At 42.1% G+C, this 20,271-nt stretch overlaps 1 protein-coding gene across 2 annotated transcripts in view; it reads left to right on the plus strand.

Annotated features, from left to right (window-relative positions):
• Window positions 1–20,271, plus strand: part of PAPSS1 (3'-phosphoadenosine 5'-phosphosulfate synthase 1) — a 113,318-nt gene that overhangs the window by 58,105 nt on the left and 34,942 nt on the right. For both annotated transcript variants that reach the window (XM_027543884.1, XM_027543885.1), the window contains exons 8-10: window positions 1,099–1,304; window positions 3,014–3,149; window positions 14,771–15,039. In XM_027543884.1, coding sequence (XP_027399685.1) covers window positions 1,099–1,304; window positions 3,014–3,149; window positions 14,771–15,039 — 611 coding nt within the window. The remainder of the gene's footprint in view (window positions 1–1,098; window positions 1,305–3,013; window positions 3,150–14,770; window positions 15,040–20,271) is intronic.

Genomic DNA, 20,271 nt, shown 5'->3' on the forward strand with positions numbered 1-20,271 from the left:
TCCATTTAAAAAGAAGTCATAGAACCCTACAAAATTGCAATCATGTTCTTCTGTGTTATGAAGAACTTTTTTTGACCAGGGAAGTAAACAGATACTGGAAAATGTAATTCCTAATCCTTGATCTCAAGAAACTTTTATCACAAGAACATAAGGATTGAATTTTACTTTTTGATTTTCTTCTTTGGAAATAATGGTAAAAGTTACTGTGGACTGCCTCCTTAGTAATGATTCAGTCTTGGATGTGGTACAAATCTGTCTATTAATTTTCCATTTTGAACTCTACCTTGTGGTGGTAATTTTAAAATAGTCAGGCAGTTATCACTGATTTTGTTGACATGTTTCGCCCCAAGAAGGCATGCCATGATTTCCAAAAAAATATGGTTTCTCTTTGATACGTAAATAACATCCACATATGAATTTGAGAATGCTTTTTATTTTCCTAACCTGTACATGATGAGTGGGAAAAGAAGAAAACACTTTTAGCTCTTGAAAGGTTGGGAACCGAGAATGTGCCTTCTGTCTCACCAGCAGCATATTTTGATGTAAATGGAGACACTGATTATTTACTTGTTTCGTCACCCGTGATAGCTGACATTAGTTCCATTCTGATCAAAAAACAAAAAAAAACGTCATGAATGTTTTTGTCTTCCTTTCTCAAGGATCTAGACCCAAGTCTAGCAAGTATCTTCAAGTAACTTGCCACTCAAAATGTAGTGATCAGCAAGGGTTCATATTTGTCCTGAAAGGGCCCTGAAGCACAATTGCTAATCTTACTCGTACATTTTTGGTGATGTTAGGTTTAACCAGCAGTTCTTCCTTGTTACAATCTGTGATTCTTCCCCCTAAAGACAGATTCATGAATGGTTGTGAAGAGTATTGCTACAATTGATGTTCTGAATTTTTGCTGTTTTTTTTTTTTTTTAAACTCTGGATTTGTTGCTTGTTCTCTCCCTGATTTTCTGTGCCAGGTGCCAATAGAACTTATCACTGGAGTAGTAAATCTTTTATTTGAAGAGTGTCTGCTGAAGTGTGAAAGGTAGATATGAGACCTGCTGAGTAACATAAGCTGTGCGCTTTATCTTCTTTTGTGCCCTGCAGGGGGTGTCATCAACCTGTCAGTACCTATAGTCCTGACGGCTACTCAGGAAGACAAAGAGAGGCTGGACGGCTGCACGGCATTTGCGCTGATGTATGAGGGCCGCCGGGTGGCTATTCTTCGCAATCCAGAGTTTTTTGAACACAGGAAGGAGGAGCGCTGTGCCAGGCAGTGGGGAACAACATGCAAGAATCACCCCTATATCAAGGTCCTGAGTAAACCTTGCTGCGTTTTGTCTTGATTTGCCAATAATGCTTGTGCTGAACTGTGAGGCATTACCTGTATATCAACTCTGCCATCAGAACCATTAATATTTTGCAGAATCAAGGCTGGAACTTATATTCATGTGATGAGCATACAAGCTTGTCATTTTGGTGCAGACACATGTTCAGCAAATATTGTTTAAACACCTCCTGTATGCCAGGCCGTGAGCTAGGTGCCAGTGCTGGGAACGTTGGGTGGTGTGCACGGCAGGCACAGTCCTTTCGTGTTTGCTGTGAGCTGTCTGGTGGTGGAGCAGATACTGATCTTGTAGTTACGGGTAGGATGTGAGGGCAGAATGCTGCGGGAGCCCACAGCAGGGTGAGTGGATCTAAGCTGGACTTTTAATTGAACATTGTGTTTCCGGTATGCAAACAGTGCAGTTTTAGTCTCCTCACAGGGCCTCATGTTATTTTATGTATTGTATGTGAAACATTATCACCGAAGTCACTTTTCTGTCCTTTGTTTTAAAGTAGAGTTTGAACTGTAAGAGAAACTGAGGGAATTCCCTGGGAGTCCGTGGTTTGGACTCGGCGCTTTTACTGCTGGGGCCAGGTTCCATCCCTGATCAGGGAACAGAGGTCCTACAAGCTTTATGGGGCAGCCAAAAAAAAAAAGCCCTAAGTGAAATTTTAGTAGCTCTGTATATCTAGAAAATGTATATGCTGCTGCTGCTAAGTCACTTCAGTCGTGTCCGACTCTGTGCGACCCTGTAGACGGCAGCCCACCAGGCTGCCCCGTCCCTGGGATTCTCCAGGCAAGAACACTGGAGTGGGTTGCCATTTCCTTCTCCAATGCATGAAAGTGAAAAGTGAAAAGTGAAAGTGAAGTTGCTCAGTCGTGTCCGACTCTTAGCGACCCCATGGACTGCAGCCTACCAGGCTCCTCCGTTCATAGGATTTTCCAGGCAAGAATACTGGAGTGGGGTGCCATTGCCTTCTCCAGAAAATGTATATAGTATCTGTTTAAATCATGGAAGTGTGCTAAATTTTATTTCATTATCTTCTGTAGGACAAAAAAGAGCAATTAAATTTAAAAAATAGGCAGATATGGGACTTTGCTGGCAGTCCAGTGTTTAAGATGCCATACTTCCACTCCAGGGGCTCAGGTTCGCTCTGATCGTCGGTAGGGGAATATACTGAGATATACTGACTCCTTTGTCCTTAAATGCCATTCACTGTATCCCTGGATACTGTGTTCCCATGCCCTGTTTGTTTTCTCTGTAACATTAATCACTAGCTGGTATTCCTCTGATTTCTCCTGTCTTTTCTCATCATCATTACTTTAATTGCTCAAAAGTTTAGGATTGGAGAACACAAAGAGAGCAGAGTGACCCATTTCTCTGTTAATCGACATGCAGCAACAATTAAAAGAATGTTTTTGTTACTTAAAAGGTTATAATTATTCATTTCGATTTTGTTTGCATTTCATATGCAAATATAATAGCTGTATCACAAATCTTTTGTGAAATTATAAAATGTATTTTAATTCTACAGCATTTCTCATTCTCAGTTCAGTTGATAAGCCAAACAGATTTACCATTAACCTTAAGATGAGCATAATTTATAGGTATATATAACTTGTGTGAGAGAAATGTTCTTATTTTGATCTTGATTCCTGTTTAAAAAAAAATAATTTTCTTTCTCTTACCATTAGATGGTTATGGAACAAGGAGATTGGCTGATTGGAGGAGATCTTCAAGTCTTGGACCGAATTTATTGGAATGATGGTCTTGATCAGTATCGTTTTACTCCTACTGAGCTAAAGCAAAAGTTTAAAGATATGAATGCAGGTAAGACATGGATCTGATTATCTCACATGGGACTGTTTGGAGTCTCTGCTTGATGGGGAAGTTCTTAAGGATTTTTTCCAATACTTACTAAAAAGTAAGACAGATTGAGGAGTAAAGATAAGTGGAGTTAGCAATGGAATATGTAAGGAAAGCTATTATAGTCAGTCTGAATCCACCTGTGTAGTTCGCTCCCATTCTGTGTAAAACAATAGAAATAATGACATTCTGCAGAAAACAATAGAACAGCAATAACACGTTCACTCTTCATTCACCAAGTGCTCGTTGCTCATCTGTTATATGTGCCTGAGTGCCAAGCGCTGAGTATTCACAAGTAAACAGGAGCTTATGGTGTATTAGAGAGAGACAGTCAAAAAACAACAGAAAAAGTCACTGAAGAGTAGGTTAATAATGATTTCAGATTTCTGAATTAGGATGAAGTGGAGCAGTGGAAGTGGAGAGTCTGTAGAAACCCTTCTTTATAATACTGCCTTAGAAAGTATCCCAGGACAGGGATTCTTATATTAGACATCTGTGATTAGCAGGTCTTTTACACAAAGCTAGGTAAATAATGTGTTTATGCTGGTACACCCACAGGTGCCACAGCGTTTGCTGTAGATTTTGGGAGGCTTTTTTAAGGTCTGAAGAATTTCAAGCCTCTTATAATCATACTGCTTATGAATTCTCACTCTGGAAATGGTTAAACCCTAAGCATGGGTACTGCTTTTTCAAATAACTTCTGTGTAGAAATTGAGGAGATAGCTCTATTCTAGTTTGCTGATAATTGATACGACGTGAAATGGATCAGGAACTGGAGATGTGATCTGGGCACACCCCTTCAGGGCTCCATGGGCCTCAGCAGCCTGCTCATTCATTCACATTTCCTGCTTAGACACCTCAGGGTATTTGATAGTGTAGGACCACATTTCTGCTTCTGAATTTTATTCCTCACCTCTGAGTTTGAAGCACTTATTTGGCCTAAGCCACTTGTGCAGGAATTTCTCTGTGACACCCGCTGCTTGCTGATACAGCAGCTTGTTTTCTTCCTTTTTGCTGACAGGTTTGGGCAAGTCGCAGGGGACTGTATCACGCCTGCTGTAAGTCCGGATGGTGCCCCTTTCTCTTTTGTCAGTATGTGACTTAAAGGTCCGTGTGTAAGTCTGGTTTGGCCTTTGAAGTGTAAGGAAGCGGGGCTTCTGGGAGAGGTTTTCCTTTCTGAAGAGAATCAGGCTTAGGACACAAAGTTATCTTTTTCCATCCTTCCTTTTCCTCTTGCTTTGGACGTGATCATGCACGGGTTCAGTGTTTGGAGCTCCGGCAGCCATTCTGTAACTATGAGAATCCATGAGAATCTTATACTGTTGAGTTTCTGATCAACCCTCGAGTCCTCTGTATCCACATTTTTTACTCAAAAGACCTAATGCATGTTTCAGTTATAGAAGATGCTTCTAGTTGAGTCTTATCTTGTTTGTGGCCAGAAGCATCTGATAATTTAACACGTATAGACCTCTTTTTTTCTAGTAAGCAGGAACATGTTTAACTGAGGACTTGCTGAGTATTTTTTTTCCAATATAATTTATATCAGGAGCTCATGTTAATAATAATCTTTTGGCACTGTTGAAGGGTCTTATCATGAAATTATCATTCATAATCGGAGACTTTATGTTACATCTGTTTTGCATTCTTCCTTGTGGGGCCAAACGTTTTAAATCATTTAGAGAATTTGTTGCATAATGAATGATTGCAACTTTTGTTTAAAGTAGCTGGGAGCCAGTTATTTGCCTTAGATCAAGCAAAAAAGATGGTGGGGTGTTATTTTGTTTACTTTTCCATTTTAGACTAAAGCAAATAAACAACAGATTGAGGACCTTCCTTTATAGTTCTTACTCATTCTTTTCCGGAAGCCAGTAACAAGTCATCTACTTGTGTGTACAAATCATAATTCAAGGGAGAGAAAAGAGGAGATTCTTTTTTTTCTTTTACTTAGGATTCCTTTTTAACCTCTTCCCCCTCCTTCCCTCATCATAGTAGAAGAACTCTGATTACCTTGTGTGGGCTGTTGTCCTGTGCACATTGATAGGGTCAGTTTTGGTGTTTCTAACCCATTCTGTAGCTGGAAGGATTGGAAAATCACTAACACCCATGTGATTGCAGGTGTCATGGTTCCAGGTGGCAGGTTCTTTGAACCATGGATGATTGACCACTATCTTGGAAAGAATGAATTTCACTTAAGCCAATTAAGAGCCACATTAGTGTTTATTATACACAGTGGAGTCCTGCTGGGTTACGAAAGGAAATATTGGCATAATTCCTTTCAAGCTAGTGTGTGCTAGCACAGTGCTGAATACATCTGAAAAAGCCTTGTAGAGTTTATTGAACCAGACCATATTTTAAATGAATTGATAGAAATAGTAGATAGATATCTTAGGCAAAGTTGGGAATGATAGATACATGAGGAAGCTGAGGCAGAAGCAGATCGTCTGCCTCTGAAGGCACTGCCACAAGGCAGTGAGCAGGAGATGCTACAATCTGAGGTTGGGTGACGGAGCCTCTATCAGCCGGGTCAGGGCACACTCAGATGAGGCTGTGAGCATTATCTGTCAAAGTGAGTATTTAAAGATGGGTGGTCAAGGTTAAGAGAGCTGCCAAGGAATGACGAGGCATTTGGGGACTAGCAATTTGGGGTAGTATTACCATTCTTGACATGGTTTCTTAAGTGGGGAAAGAGAAGGCTGGCACTGCAGGGAAGGGTAGCAGGCAGGAGATAGTTGGGGTGTGGGCGTGGCTGTGGTCACCATGCTGGGGGCAGATGTTTTCTCCTCCATCCTCTGCTTGCCTGTTGGGGTCTGCCTTGGGGAGGTAGGCGTGCAGTCCTCCCCCTGCCCCTGGACACACACGTGCACACACACACGTGTGCACACACACACACATGCACAGGAGACATGGACTAGAGGGGAAGGTGAATGCAGAGCAGACAGTACAGGGTCTATTTGGCAAAAAGCTTTATATTCAACATTACTTTTCACGTTAATTTGAAAGCACTTTGAAGAAAGAAAACAACTTGCTGCCATGTTTGGGGTGTGAGAGTCCCTGTTTGTGAAAAATTCTAGTCTATTCGTATTTACTCAAGTGGCCTATCTCTGTCTTGTGGATTTTTTTTCTTTATTCCCTCATGAGCAGTTCAAGTAAAAGAAAGACTGGTGATTTATGACAGGCCCGAGGGAGGAGGGGGATCAAACTAGTTTTTTGTTTGTTTGTTTCCAACTATCTTAAAAAATCTCCCACGGAAATAAACAGAGTGCCCTCACCTCTCCCCTCTCCCCTGGCAGCCGTGGCACTGTTCTCAGGACTCTTGTTCAGCTATTACACTGATTTGAGGAAAATCAGAAATGCCTGTACTTACAGTTTTGGAGTAAAATGGCAGATAGTAGAGCTTGCCTAGGACTGAAAGAGAAGACTTATTAATTAGTGCTGTATGTAGGACAGTTTTCAGAGAAGTTGAAAGGAAGGAAGCAGGAAGATGTTGTAATTCTGGGTTTAGCGGTTGGGCTGCAGTCCAGGACTCTGCCTGTGGGCTGGGCAGCGAAGCGCAGTTCTGAGAAATCTGGGGGAAGGAGTTTGGAGCACTCCCCTGCTGACCAGTCCATTCGTGGCTCATGGCAGCTCTGCTGGGAACCTGCTGCCATCCCTGGGCCCTTTGCTGAGGAACTACAGTGCAGGGGCCCGGCCCAGGTGTTTTCAGTATGCCGCATTGTGTTCCAGGACCGTGATGCTCGGTCAGGCAGCCTGTGCCCTGCCTGTATCCAGGCGGTCGGGGTCCACCCTCCTTCCACCACCAGGAAACACTCTGGAGCCATTCCTTCCCCATCGCATGTCAGTGCAGTCTCAGAAGAAGCTTCCCCACTGTCTTCTTCCCCTTCCACCTGCTTCAGGGAAGGGATCACACTGTACTGAACATAATGTGTTGGCTCCTGGCTGGTATCGAATGCAGAGGAGAAGGAGAGAAGCTGTACTGTGGGGTTCGTCCTTACTTAGGCATGAAATATAGATGTCTGGGGAGCTGGGCCTGCTTTTGGCTTGAGATATGCAGGTAATAGTGAAGGTGGAGAAATTGAGGGGGTGGGAGTGGTAATGAGCAATATCTATTGAAATGTTTTTAGTAATAAGTCTCTGTAACTGATGAGTTGGAAGGTCAGGACTTAGAGATGCAGCTAACAGAAGCCATCTGTATGCACATGGTAATTGAATCCAGGCAGAGGGGTAAGTTTCCTGAATGAGTCTGTAAAGAAAGAATGTCATAGGACCCAGCAGTGAACCTTATGGTTCTGAGAGGACTACAAGATGTCAGAAACAGGTGATTAGACTAAAATGGGCCAAGCAGAGTATAAAATGTCATACGCATTTGATCACATCTGTGTAAAAATGTATGCATAAGGAGAAAAACTAGGAGACTCTGCAAAAAACCCAAACCAATTATATTAAGATCATGCATTTGGGTTGGTTCTTTTCTCTCCAAATTTTCTTCAGTATTTCATTTGTATGTATGTGTTAGTCATTTGTGTCTGACTGTTTGCGACCCCTTGGACTATGGCCTGCCAGGCTCCTCTGTTCATGAAATTCTCCAGGCAAGAATACTGGAGTGGCTACCCATTCCCTTTTCCAGGGAATCTTTCTGACCCAGGGATCGAACCCAGGTCTCCCATGTTGCGAGGGTAGCACCTGTCTTCACTGTTGCCATGTGGTTACGGTATATGACCCCACGCACAGGGTGGGGGTTGTGATCTGTCACAGGAGCCTGCCTGTATGCTGGGGGAGGAACACATTGGGTGAGCAGAGGCAGTGGAAGTCTGGAGGATGGTTTACTTTATATGGAAAATGTGGGGCGCATGTTTCTCTGCAGCAGCCTTCTGGTTTTGCTGTCTCTCCTCTCCACCCCCTGACTCTCACCCACATCAACCCTGCACAGTCTCCTAGGCCAGTTCTCTCTGAAATATGGCTGATAAATGCATAGCCTCTGTTTGGAATGCAGTATCCTTCCTAACCTGTGTTTCAGAATTCTGTGTGATACCACGTGCTAGGCTTCGTATCCATCTTTGACAAAATGGATAATTCTGTGTCCTCAGACACGTCTGCCTTCCTGCTTCCACACTTTTGATCTCACCAGGTGGCTTGGCTGTAGTGTTTTCACTTCCATCACCCAAATTTCATTTGTCTTTGAGACATCAGTAAGTTACAGCCTGCAGGCCAGATCTGGCCTACTGCTTGTTCTTGTAAATAAAGTTTTATTGGGAAATATCCACACTCACTCGTTTATGCATCGTTCTGTGACTATTGTTGCACTACTTGTGCAGAGTTGAGTAGTTGCAGCAGAAACCCCATAGCCTGAAAAGCGTAAAATATTCACTCCAGCTCTTGAAGGAAAAAGTTTGCTTTTGTGCACAGCATTAGCAACTTCACAGTGTACTTTCTATAAGCCAAAATAATAGAATTCCTGGTCCTTTCCCAGAAATGAAGGCAGAGGGCTAAAAAGAGATGGAAATCATAATATTCTTGCCTAGAGAGTACCACGAACAGAGGAGCCTGGCAGGCTACCGTCCATGTGGTCACAGAGAATTGGACGTGACTCAGCAACTAACACAGGCGCACACACACATCCCAGGAATGAGGACAGAGGGCTAGAAAGAAATGGAAATCATAAATGTTACTATTAAGCTTCAGTCATTTTGTAGGTAATGTCCCATTTTCAAACACAGTTGAAACTCTGATCTTTGGTAAAGCATTCAGTCTTAAACTAAGCCATTAGAAGTTATAAGTTAAAAGGTAAATATTTTATACCAGTTATGGTGTGACAATAGGGAATTCACTGTCCTTTAGGAAATGGGGATTAGAATGTGAAAAATTATTGAGAGTTGCTGTAAGTATCAGTGGGCCAAGGTCCATAGTAGCCCATTATTCTTTGTCCATCCTTGATGGAAAATTGATGGAGGAAAATTTAATAGTGATGCATGTTGGGTTATGTTAGTTGGGACAATACCTTGGGAATGTAAGCTTCCAATGGATCAGTTACTCCTGTTACATTGTTCATCCATGTAAGTTCTTTAGTGGAGAAACCAGATGGTAGGGATGAAAATGCAGTCTGCAGCTACAGACAGTTAAAACCATTTGGGTAATTCATTGATAAATAGTTATAAGGGATTGAAAAGACTGGAAGTTTAGGAAAAGCCTGGTAATACGGGGAAGAAAAAAATGGGCAGACCAAATGATCACTGCATTTCTGAATGGACCTGGTAACAAGGAAATAATTCTACCTGGAAGAAATTTTGGCAGTAAAATCCTTTATATGCTGCTAATGTAAACTTTTAAGAAGTCATTCATCTTAACTTTATCTGTTAAATGTCCATGTGGAGCTAGATTAATTCTTTTTGGAAAGGAAGCCTAGGTAGGTGAATTATTAGAACCTGTGAAATATGTGTATTTGAGACAGAATTTATTTTTTATGTTTCCTTTTGCACATCCTGTCATATAAATAATCTTGCAAAATGGCGATCTTACAGAATGAGATTTGCCCTGACTGAAGCCTAGGAATGTAGTCATCACACACCTGAGATGTATTACCCAGGGGTCCTGCTCACAGACACCTGTTCCTCATTAAGGACAGCGACGGCTGCATGTCCCAGCGCAGAGCTAACGCACCCTCATCTTTAAACACTCACTGGGGTATTCGTCTGCAGTAGACCTGGAGCCACCAGTAGAACAGTGGGTTCAATTTTCCTGCCAGGAACTTTTAGATATGATGCTTTTCTGTTTTTTTTTTTTTTTTTAAAGAATGAATTGTCTTAAGGAACTTAGATTTATTAAGTGACTGCAGTGTGCATCTCACCGTGCTGGGTACTTTATATTATCTTCATAACAGTAACTTTAGTATCGCCCCACTAGGAAGATGTCACAAGTGAAATTAAGACCTTAAAGACCACAGTCTATGGTTAAAAACTGCTAGACTTGTGATTTGAAACTGTAAATATCCTGTTCCAAAACAGTGCTTCTTCCGTGTGTATCTTCACTTTTAAAAATGTTTAGAGAAAACTTCAAATATATGCTACTTATATTTGTAAGTAGATATATTAGGCTTCCTTGGTAAGAATCTGAAGTAACACTTTAAAGTAACACTTTACATTTGTAATAGTAAGAATGAGTCCCCATTTACCTCCACCCCAAATTCAGTTGTACCAACTCTTGACTAATCGTGTTTCCCTTGTGCTGCTGCTTAACCCCACTGCATGCCTGCATGTTATTCTGAAGCACATCTCAGACCTCATGTCATTTCCATCTGAATATTTCAGAAAGTATTTCTTAAAAGTTAGGACTTTAAAAATAGAGCCATGATATCACAGTTGCACCTAAATAATAATAGTTTATTAATACTATCAAATAGGCTTCCCCAATGGCTCAGCAGTAAAGAATCTGCCTGCAGTGCTGAACGGAGAAGGCAATGGCACCCCACTCCAGTACTTTTGCCTAGAAAATCCCGTGGACGGAGGAGCCTGGTAGGCTGCGGTCCATGGGGTCGCTAGAGTCGGACACGACTAAGCGACTTCACTTTCACTTTTCACTTTCATGCATTGGAGAAGGAAATGGCAACCCACTCCAGTGTTCTTGCCTGGAGAATCCAGGGACGGGGGAGCCTGGTGGGCTGCCGTCTATGGGATTGCACAGAGTCAGAGACGACTGAAGCGACTTAGCAGCAGCAGCAATGCTGAAGGTGCAGGAGACTCGGGTTTGATCCCTGGGTCTGTTAGATCTCCTGTAGGAGGGCATGGCAACCCGCTCCAGTATTCTTGCCTGGAAAATCCCATGGACAGAGGAGCCTGGTGGGCTACAGCCTGTGGGGTCACACAGAGTTGGACACGACTGAGTGACTGAGCACACACACAATACTATCAAATATCTAGTCAATGTTTGTATTTCTGATAATTTCATAGTAGTTAACATTTCTCGTTTTTATAGTTTGAATTAGGATCTAAGTAAAATTCACACATTGTAATCAGTTCATATGTTTCCCATCATAATTTTTTACTTTGTTTTTTAACGTTTTGTTTTGAAATAATTTTTAAAATCTATAGAAAAATTATAATAGTACCAAGAGCTCCTGTATATTTTACCCAGATCCCATAATTAACATTATGTTTATTTGCCTTTTCATTCTCACTTTCTTTGACAGTTGCAGACACAATGTCTCATTACCCCTTAGTTATTTCCGCATGTATTTACTGAAAACAAGGACAGTCTCCTGCCTAACCTCAGTGTGCTCATCAAACACAGAAAAATACCCTGATATGAGACCAATCTGGGTCCTGCACTCCATCATGCCGTTGTTCCAGTTGGTTCTTTATCACAGAACCAACAGTGACAACGGAAGTCTTCCCTTGGCCACCTTTCACTGTGCTTCCCGACGTCAGCCGTGTCTTCAGTCGGCCTCATTCAGGCCAGTCACTTAGTCTTTCTTGTGTCGCTCACAGACTTGGCATTTCTGAAGAGTGCCTGTTAGTTACTTTCTTGACGGTCTCTCGGCTTTGGTTTATCTGCTGTTTCTCATGTTTAGGTTCTAGTTACACATTTTGTCAGGAATCCCATAGGAAGCAAGGCCGAATCATTGGCACATCATATTTTGTGGCTCACGATTTTGATTTGTCCTCTTACAGATGAGCTTAGCTTTTTTAAAAGTTAACTTTTAGCGTTAAAGGTCGTGTTTACCAGGTTTTTCCTGCTGTAACGTTAACAAGTTATTTTGTACATACTAACAAGTATTTTGGGGGAGAGATTTTGAGACTCGATAAATATCCCGTTGTTATCAAATTTTTATCTGTTAGTTTTAGCATGCTGCAAACACGGTGATTTTTCTAATTCTGTCGTTCTGAGTATGTTTGTTAGTTGACCTTCTATACTGTAAGTTAGAGTTTCCACTTCTTCTTCAATGTTTTTTTTTCATTTATTTTATTCTTTCTGGATTCATAGACTCCTCTTTTACTCAGTGGTTTTCAAACCATTAATTATTATTTACTTTGATGTTTAGCTTGTCCTAGGTTGGCTTCTGGGGCTGCGTCCCTTGACATGTCCTGGTTGCTGTATCCTTTGACATGTCCTCATCCTTCTCTGAGCACTTCCTTTCTTTATGGTATAAAAGACATTCCATCTCATGTTGTACTTTCCACACCTGCCCTAGAATTGGCCATTTCTGCCAAGGAAGCCTGGTTTATTTAAATAGGGGGTAGTATTTAGGTTGCAAAATTTGGGCTTTAGTTTTGCTCTTTGCCACTGCTTGTAGGACCTTTCAGTGGACAGAACCAAAAAATAAACATGTATACTCACACAAGTATCTATTCCTGAATACATCTATCCATACAGCTGAAAGCCATCAGGCAGGTCATCCTGTTATTTTCAACCCTAATCCAATACCACATGGTCTTTTTTAGCCTTTCTTCTTTTTGGTATTTTTGCCTTTCCTCTCCTACAGTCAGAATCCCGGCTCCCATCATCTTCCGTGGATTTACTTACTTGGCGTTCCTCCACGTGTGGTGCCGTCTCCCAGTCAGACGAGCTGTCTCCTCAGCTCTGGCCCCACTGACCCCACTCAGGCAGACGTCTCCTTGGCCCCGGTGCCGCAGGCTTGTGCTGGCTCCCAGAGTGCTCCTAGTCTCTTTCCTCCCCGTGGTCCAAGCCTGAGCTACTTGCCCCCCACCTCCCCATCAGTGCAGTAACACATCAGCTCAGGAGTAGGATTCCTTAATGCCTAGTAAGTGTCTGTTGTTCTTCAAGGCTGTTTACAAAGAATGGGTAAAGGGAAGGGAAGAGAGGGGAGAGAACTAAACTTACTGATGAGATCGAGGCCAGAATCAGAATGCAGGTTAAATGGAACAGTGGAAGTGTGTGTGTTCAGGAGACAGTCTTTGTTGTTTTTTGGAAAGACTGGAGTATGATAATTAGGAAGTAAGATTCACTCTTGGTCTTGGGCAAGGGGAGTTCTATATAATAAGGGATGTTTTGAAATCTTTTGATATCTATAATTTGAAGTGTTTTTAGAAGGACAGAAAAACTGTGATATTACCCCTCCTCCTGTTTCCTTAAAGCAGGATAATTTTAGATAAGTAAGTAAAGTCGTTCAGTTGTGTCCGACTCTTTGCGATCTCATGGACAGTAGCCTACCAGGCCCCTCTGTCCATGGGATTCTCCAGGAAAGAGTACTAGAGTGGGTTGCCATTTCCTTCTCCAGGGGATCTTCCTGACCCAGGGATTGAACCCGGGTCTCCAGCATTGCAGGCAGATACTTTACCATCTGAGCCAGCAGGGAAGCCCATTAATTTTAGATACGCACATATTTGTATTAAGATTTCTTTTTTGTACCTTATGTCCTGCTAGCTATTTCTTTGGTGTAAACCAGCCTTGTTCATTTATAAAAGGTAACTGGAGAACTTCATAGCACAGTGATGATGCTCTCAGTCTTGGGACATCACACAATGTGTCCCCAAAAACCTCCTGGTCAACTAGGTGCCATAGTTTTCTTTCTGTGCCTTTTGTTGCCGTGATAGAAGAGGGTTAGAACTGAGAATAGACTGGGGATATTATACAATTCAGCCTAAAATTATTAGGGGAGGGGAAGATGTTCCTCTCTGAGTCTAGATTAGATTTTAGAGCTCCTCTTACTGGGTTGTTACTCTGTTCTGTAAAATTACTCTATGACCCCAAAGAGCCATGCCTTCTGAGAAAGGTCTCCTGACAGCAAGAGCCCCAGGTAGGAGTGAAGCCAGGGTTGTAAGCAGAAGATACATAGTCAACCACTTTAATTTATTCAGCACTTTTCAACATTTGAGTAATAGCAATGGTCTTTGAAAGGGATATTGTTGTTGCATGGCTCAGATGATAAAGAATCCACCTGCATTGTGGGAGACCTGGGTTCGGTCCGTGGGTTGGGAAGATCCCCTGGAGGAGGGCATAGCAACCCAGTCTAGTATTCTGGCTTGGAGAATCCCATGGACAGAGGAGCCTGGCGGGCTACAGTTCTCGGGGTCGCAAACAGTCAGACATGACTGAGCGATTTAGCACATAAACAGTAATCCAAAATCTAGACCTGGCGTCACAGAACAACTGGATAGCATTACAGTCAATTAGAGTAATCAGTATAAATGAACTTATTTAGATAGTAAGTAAATTTTCTAACCTTTGCATTTCTGTCTTTCTTTAATAAAGGACTGTCTTAGATCTGATGATGGGATTGACCTGATGGATTATTAAGGCATAGACCAAGAATTTATATGCATTGCAGGCCATTGAACTGAGATGTGTTCGGGCCAGACAGTCTGATTTTCATCCTCAGGTTGCCCATGAATGCAGAAAATAATTGTTATAAGCCCATTACTATTATGTGACACATCCTGAGGCTTGTAAGATGTGTAAACTAATAGTCACTGTATCAGGCTGCCTTGAAGTAAGTGATCAGCGCAGTACATGCTTTCCCCCCGTTTCTGATTCTGAGCATACAGGTTTGCTTAATCCTGAGCATCAAGAATTGCTTATCTTTTGGAAGGTAGCATTGGAAATGTGCTGTTCTTAACTCTGAAATTCTCTTTCAGATGCTGTCTTTGCCTTTCAACTCCGCAACCCGGTACACAATGGCCACGCTCTGTTAATGCAGGACACCCACAGGCAGCTTCTGGAGAGGGGCTACCGGCGCCCTGTCCTTCTGCTTCACCCCCTTGGGGGCTGGACAAAGGATGATGACGTCCCTCTGATGTGGCGGATGAAGCAACACGCTGCAGTGCTGGAGGAAGGAGTCCTGAATCCTGAGACCACGGTGGTGGCCATCTTCCCGTCTCCCATGATGTATGCTGGACCAACTGAGGTAGATAGCTTTTAAGATTTGCTCTGCAGCAGTGTTGAAACCACTGTTAGTAACACAGCAGGTAGCCACAACAAACTTATCTTTGGATATTTCCTCCGATCATAGATCTGTTCTGAACATGAGGCTGGAGTACTCACCTGCTCTGTTGGGGATGCGCTCTAGAGGTGGCCCTCAGGAGGCAGTCTTGTTAGGAATGGGAAGGCAGGGAGAGGTTCTCTTGCTCTTACGGTGGTTTGTGGTCCCAGTCGTGAAGGAGGGAAAGTTCCTTGCAGACAGAGGGCTGGGCAACCTTGAGTCTGTATGACACAGGCTGTTGTCTGGCCCTTGTTACACAGATCTGACAGCATGCATCTTATCCCTTTAACAAAGTTCTAAGTCACTCTTCCCAGGGGACAGAATCGGCCTGATTTTTGCTTCTGGTATTTGAGTGGGAAGAAAAGGATGGTATCTTTAAAGAAAACATTCTTCATCTGTTCTCTATTGAAGGACTAATCGAGTCAGGAAATAAAATTGCTTCTTGATTTTGGGTGGAGTAGAGTTCTAGAGTTCTACTTAGCAGTCAAAAGGAACGTTTTGAGATCTTTTTATAACCATACATAAGGAAGAAGACTTAGGTTTTTGCTTCAAGGTAGAGTTGGCTTTCAAAAAATATTTGTTTGAATAAGGGGATAAATCAGTGAATGTCCTGAAAAACAGTGTGTGAAAAATTCCTAGCCAGCTTCGTATTGAGAGTTTAAGATAAAGAATGAAATGCACATTATTATTGCATTCTTTCTCGTTTTCACTTTGAAGGGAGATGAATTTACTTACTAGGTATGTTTGGGAGGCAAACCCTTTTAGAAGGATAAAAACAATTTAGTTGTAGATACTCTGTGATAGCTTCCTTAAAAAAAATTTTTTTTTAAGGAAATAAAACATGTTTGGCTGTTCCTTGGGATCAAGCCTGAAAATTTTTATTGGAGCTTAGTTGTGGGGTTGTATATTTTTTATCTAAGAAATACTGACAGAAAATTACAGTAACAGCAGACTAAAAGTTTACAGGGTATTTGATTCTTCTCTTGGATCAGCCTGAATAATATATTAGAAGACATCAGGTAGAATTCCTCATAATCTTCCCTCTTTGTTGGTATAAAATATTCATAAGAATTGGGTGTTGAAAGCTGTTTTAGTTTCCCAGAGATCACCGTGTCTTTAGTTCTTACATCTTATTTTTTCTCTATTTGTTAATATTTATTTATGATTTTTGCATCCATATTTTTTAAGATATTATTTATTTTTAGAGTTTATTTTCAATTGGAGGATAATTGCCTTACAATACTGTGTGGGTTTCTGCCATCTGTCAACATGTATCAGTCACAGGTACATGCACTCCCCTCTCTCCTGAGTTACTTTGGAAATAAAGTAACAATTTTGTTCCAGTAGTTTCCCAACCTCTTTTTTGGTTCTGTCTTCATCACCATCATTTTAAGGGAATCATTTGGAATGAAGTTCTCCAGAATTACCACATGAGTGGTTTTCAATGTGGGAGTGATGGAAATGAATTTAGGGTTCAGGGCTGTTTATCAATAACTTCATTAAGAGCCAGTGAGGAAAATGAAAGAATTAATCTTGGCCTACTGAGGACATATTTTGTCCCATTTGTGTTTCTGATTCCTGTCTGAAAGGGAAGGTATGACATTTTATTACCTAAATAAACTAAAAACTGCTTTTGAGAAGGTGGCAACGAGGGGATAGACAAATAATAAAAACAGAAGAGAGAGCACCACACAGGGTCAAACATGCTGTTTTGTATACAATATTGTAAAGTAATTAGCCTCCAATTAAATAAATTTAAGTTAAAAAAAAAAAAGTTTTTAAGTCCTGTCATTTCAGAGCCAGGTGTGTCTCTTGAAGAAAATTCAGAGATCAAGGTACCTAAAGGTGCCCTTGGGTGCCTGCATTTTGGCTTTCCTCAGAGTCTTCCTTCTTGCAAGGCAAAGCTGATGAGGTGAGCTGGCTGCAGCAAGCCCTCTCACGGCCTCAGATTTGACTCCTGTATGGCAATCCACTCCAGTGTTCTTGCCTGGAGAATCCCAGGGATGGGGGAGCCTGGTGGGCTGCCGTCTCTGGGGTCGCACAGAGTGGGACACGACTGAAGCGACTTAGCAGCAGCAGCAGCAGCTACACCCGAGAGCGTGGTCTGGTTAAAACAGCATAGGCTCTTGGACCATTCTTGGCCTGGTTTGCCACCTAATCTTAGGTTCGACTTCTCTGAGCTGTTTTAAGCTCACAGAAAAGGGTAATTTAAGGCATGCACCAGGAGGTGGGACTAAATATTCTTTAAGGTTCTGTCTCATTCTCCTTATTTTCTTACTTGTCTTATTTGCTTTTAACTTCATATTGAACTATAATATACAAAGGAGAAAGTGTACATTTCCCAGGTATACAATTAAGTGAATTTTTCCCGTTTAAACAGTCATGTGACCAGCACCCAGACAGGTGAAAAGACTGTTACCAGCACCTTTGACGATCTGCATCCTGCCCTCTCCTCTCCCCCCCGTCCTCCCCACCACAGTCATCACTGTCTTCACTTCTCACAGCGTAGATCCCATGAGCTCATTGGAAATTCTGGGAAGCAGACTCTAAGAGAGAGATGAGCCTTCAGGAGGATAGCTCTTGGAAGCAGCGCTTGTGGAAGAAAGAGAAAGGCAGGGAGCAGAGTTGGGCTGGAGGAGAAGCTGAGCTGCAGTTTGGTCTTAGTGGAAGCCTGAGTTGATCCTGGGTGGGCTTCTGGAAAGGCCCTTCAAAGATGCTTTCAGTTGCACAAAAAGTAGTCACTTAAACCTCTGTGTTGACCAGTGGTTGGCTGCCCAGGGAGGGGGCCTGCCTTTGACCGCTTCGTCTTCTTTCTGCAGGGGCAATTTCTAAAGAGGGCTGACAGCCTGCCGGGTGTGTGCTGGCAGCCCTCCTCAAAGTGGGGAAGCAGTCCTTCTTCCCTTGGGGGCCTGGGCATTGCATCACGGCGCCTAGTCCAGCCTTTCCTCGTGCTTTTATAACTGAAATCACACTGTGCCTGCTCTGGCATTTGGCTTCTTTCCCTTTGCGTATGTTGGTGAGACTCACCTTACTCTTCTGTGTAGCTGATTGTAGTTGGTCACTCTCTGCCCCGTGGAGTATCCTGTCATGTCACTGCACCCAGTATTGTTGATGGGCATCACAGTTTCCAGTTGTTTGCTATTAAGAATAGTACTGGAGTGAAGATGTTCGTGCATGACTTTTCGTGGGCATTTCTGTTGGTTTAATACCTAGAATTCTAGATATTCTAGGGGTGAGCCTTTGCTCAGCTTTGGTGGATGTTGCCAGCCAATTTTCGAACGTGTTTGTACCATTTTAGCAATACATTCTCATCAGCAGTGTATTTCTTTAGCTAAACGTGGTTACTTGTTTCATTTGAGCCATTTTGGTCCTCTGGCTGTATGTAACCAAGTGTCCTGTATATACTTTTACTGTTTCTTATGCTAAGTCACTGTGAAGTACACTGAAATACAAGAAATACACTGCTGATGAGAATGTATCGCTAAAATTCAACCACGTTAGAAAATTGGCTGGCAACATCTACTGTTTCTTAACCAACCTCTAAAATATTTTCATCGAACCAGTTTCACTGAAGAGGAAATGGAGAAGTAAATGGGTTGTATGTATATACCATGATTGAGAATATAAGAATAGCCTGTTTTTATTGAGCGCTTCCGGCAGACAAGTGTTCCAAGTGCTTTACGTGTATCAGCTAACTTCATCCTTAGAACGACGCTCAGAGAGCAGATAGATGATTATTATTCTCAATTCAGAGATGAGGAAACTGAGGTAGAGGGGTTAACATACCTGTTCAAGATCACACGGTAGTGTTGAGATAGTCTGGTTCCAGAGCCATGGGCTCTAACTGCCACAGAATGTTTTTCTTTTATCTTATCATATAAAATTAAAATATGTGGCCACAGATTTTTGGAAAACAGACTGGAAATAAATTCTTAAAGTATCCTATAGAAGTTACAAAACAGTGATTTAGGATGGCCTTGGCTGACATTGTTATCAGAGGTAGAATCTTTAGTACAGGGCTTTTCAAACTTATTTTTCATTTGTCACAAACCACAGTTGTGTGTTGTGATTATCGTTGTTTAATCTGTGCGTGCGTGCTCAGTCGCTTCAATTGTGTCCGACTCTTTGACCCATGGACTGTAATCTGCCAGGCTCCTCTGTCCATGGGATTTTCCAGGCAAGAATACTGGAGTGGGTTGCCATGCCCTCCTCCAGGGGATCTTCCTGACTCAGGGCTCAAACCCACCTCTCTTTTGTCCCCTGCATTGACAGGCAGGTTCTTTACCGCTAGTGCTACTTTTGAAGCCCTTGTTTAATCTATATTCTTAACTCTTTTTTTTTTGGACACACCGCATAACGTGCTGGATCTTAGTCCCCAGCCAGCGATCAAACCTGTGCCCCTTGCATTGGAAGTGTGGAGTCCTAACCACTGGGCCACCAGGAATTTCCCTTACTCTCTGTATTCTTCTGATGGCTGCCTCATTGTTGTTCAGTTTTGAAGTTGTGTCCAACTCTTTGCAGTTGCATGCATTGCAGCAGTCCAGGCTTCCCTGGCCTTCACTATCGCCTGGAGTTTGATCAGACTCACATCTATTGAGTCGGTAATGCTATCCAACCATCTCGTCCCGCCTCATGGTAGTAGTCACATCTGCCTATTTTTTTTTAACTGTTGTTGTGAGAAGTAAATAGAATAAATATAAATCAGTAACACATTGCCTACCTTGTGACAATACATGGTAATTAATATCAACTGCCTTAAAAAACAGTAACAAACTGTGTTGCTGCAAGTTCTTAACATCCCTGGGATTCTGTCCCTGTCTCAGGGGAGCTGTGTACATCTCAAGGCTGCTCATCCATCTGTGTGAAGTTGTAGTGTTTTGATTATGGCAGAGAGCCTGGGATGACCAACTTCCTAACAGACTCCACATCAGAGCATGGATCTTCTGATTTGGAATATCCATTGGTGTTTGACAGGATAAAGCTCAAATAAAGAATATGAAGACAAATGAAAATAACCATTTCTTGAATGCCTGAATATGTGGCTATCATATACCGAGCAGATTCTTTGTGCATATTATATAACCTCATCCCCACAACAGTTCAGTGAGATAGCTGTTATTTCCATTTTACAGCTGAAGTTACTGAAGCTCAGAGAGA

This window comes from Bos indicus x Bos taurus, chromosome 6, assembly GCF_003369695.1.
Source record: "Bos indicus x Bos taurus breed Angus x Brahman F1 hybrid chromosome 6, Bos_hybrid_MaternalHap_v2.0, whole genome shotgun sequence".
NCBI classification, from domain to species: Eukaryota; Metazoa; Chordata; class Mammalia; order Artiodactyla; family Bovidae; genus Bos; species Bos indicus x Bos taurus.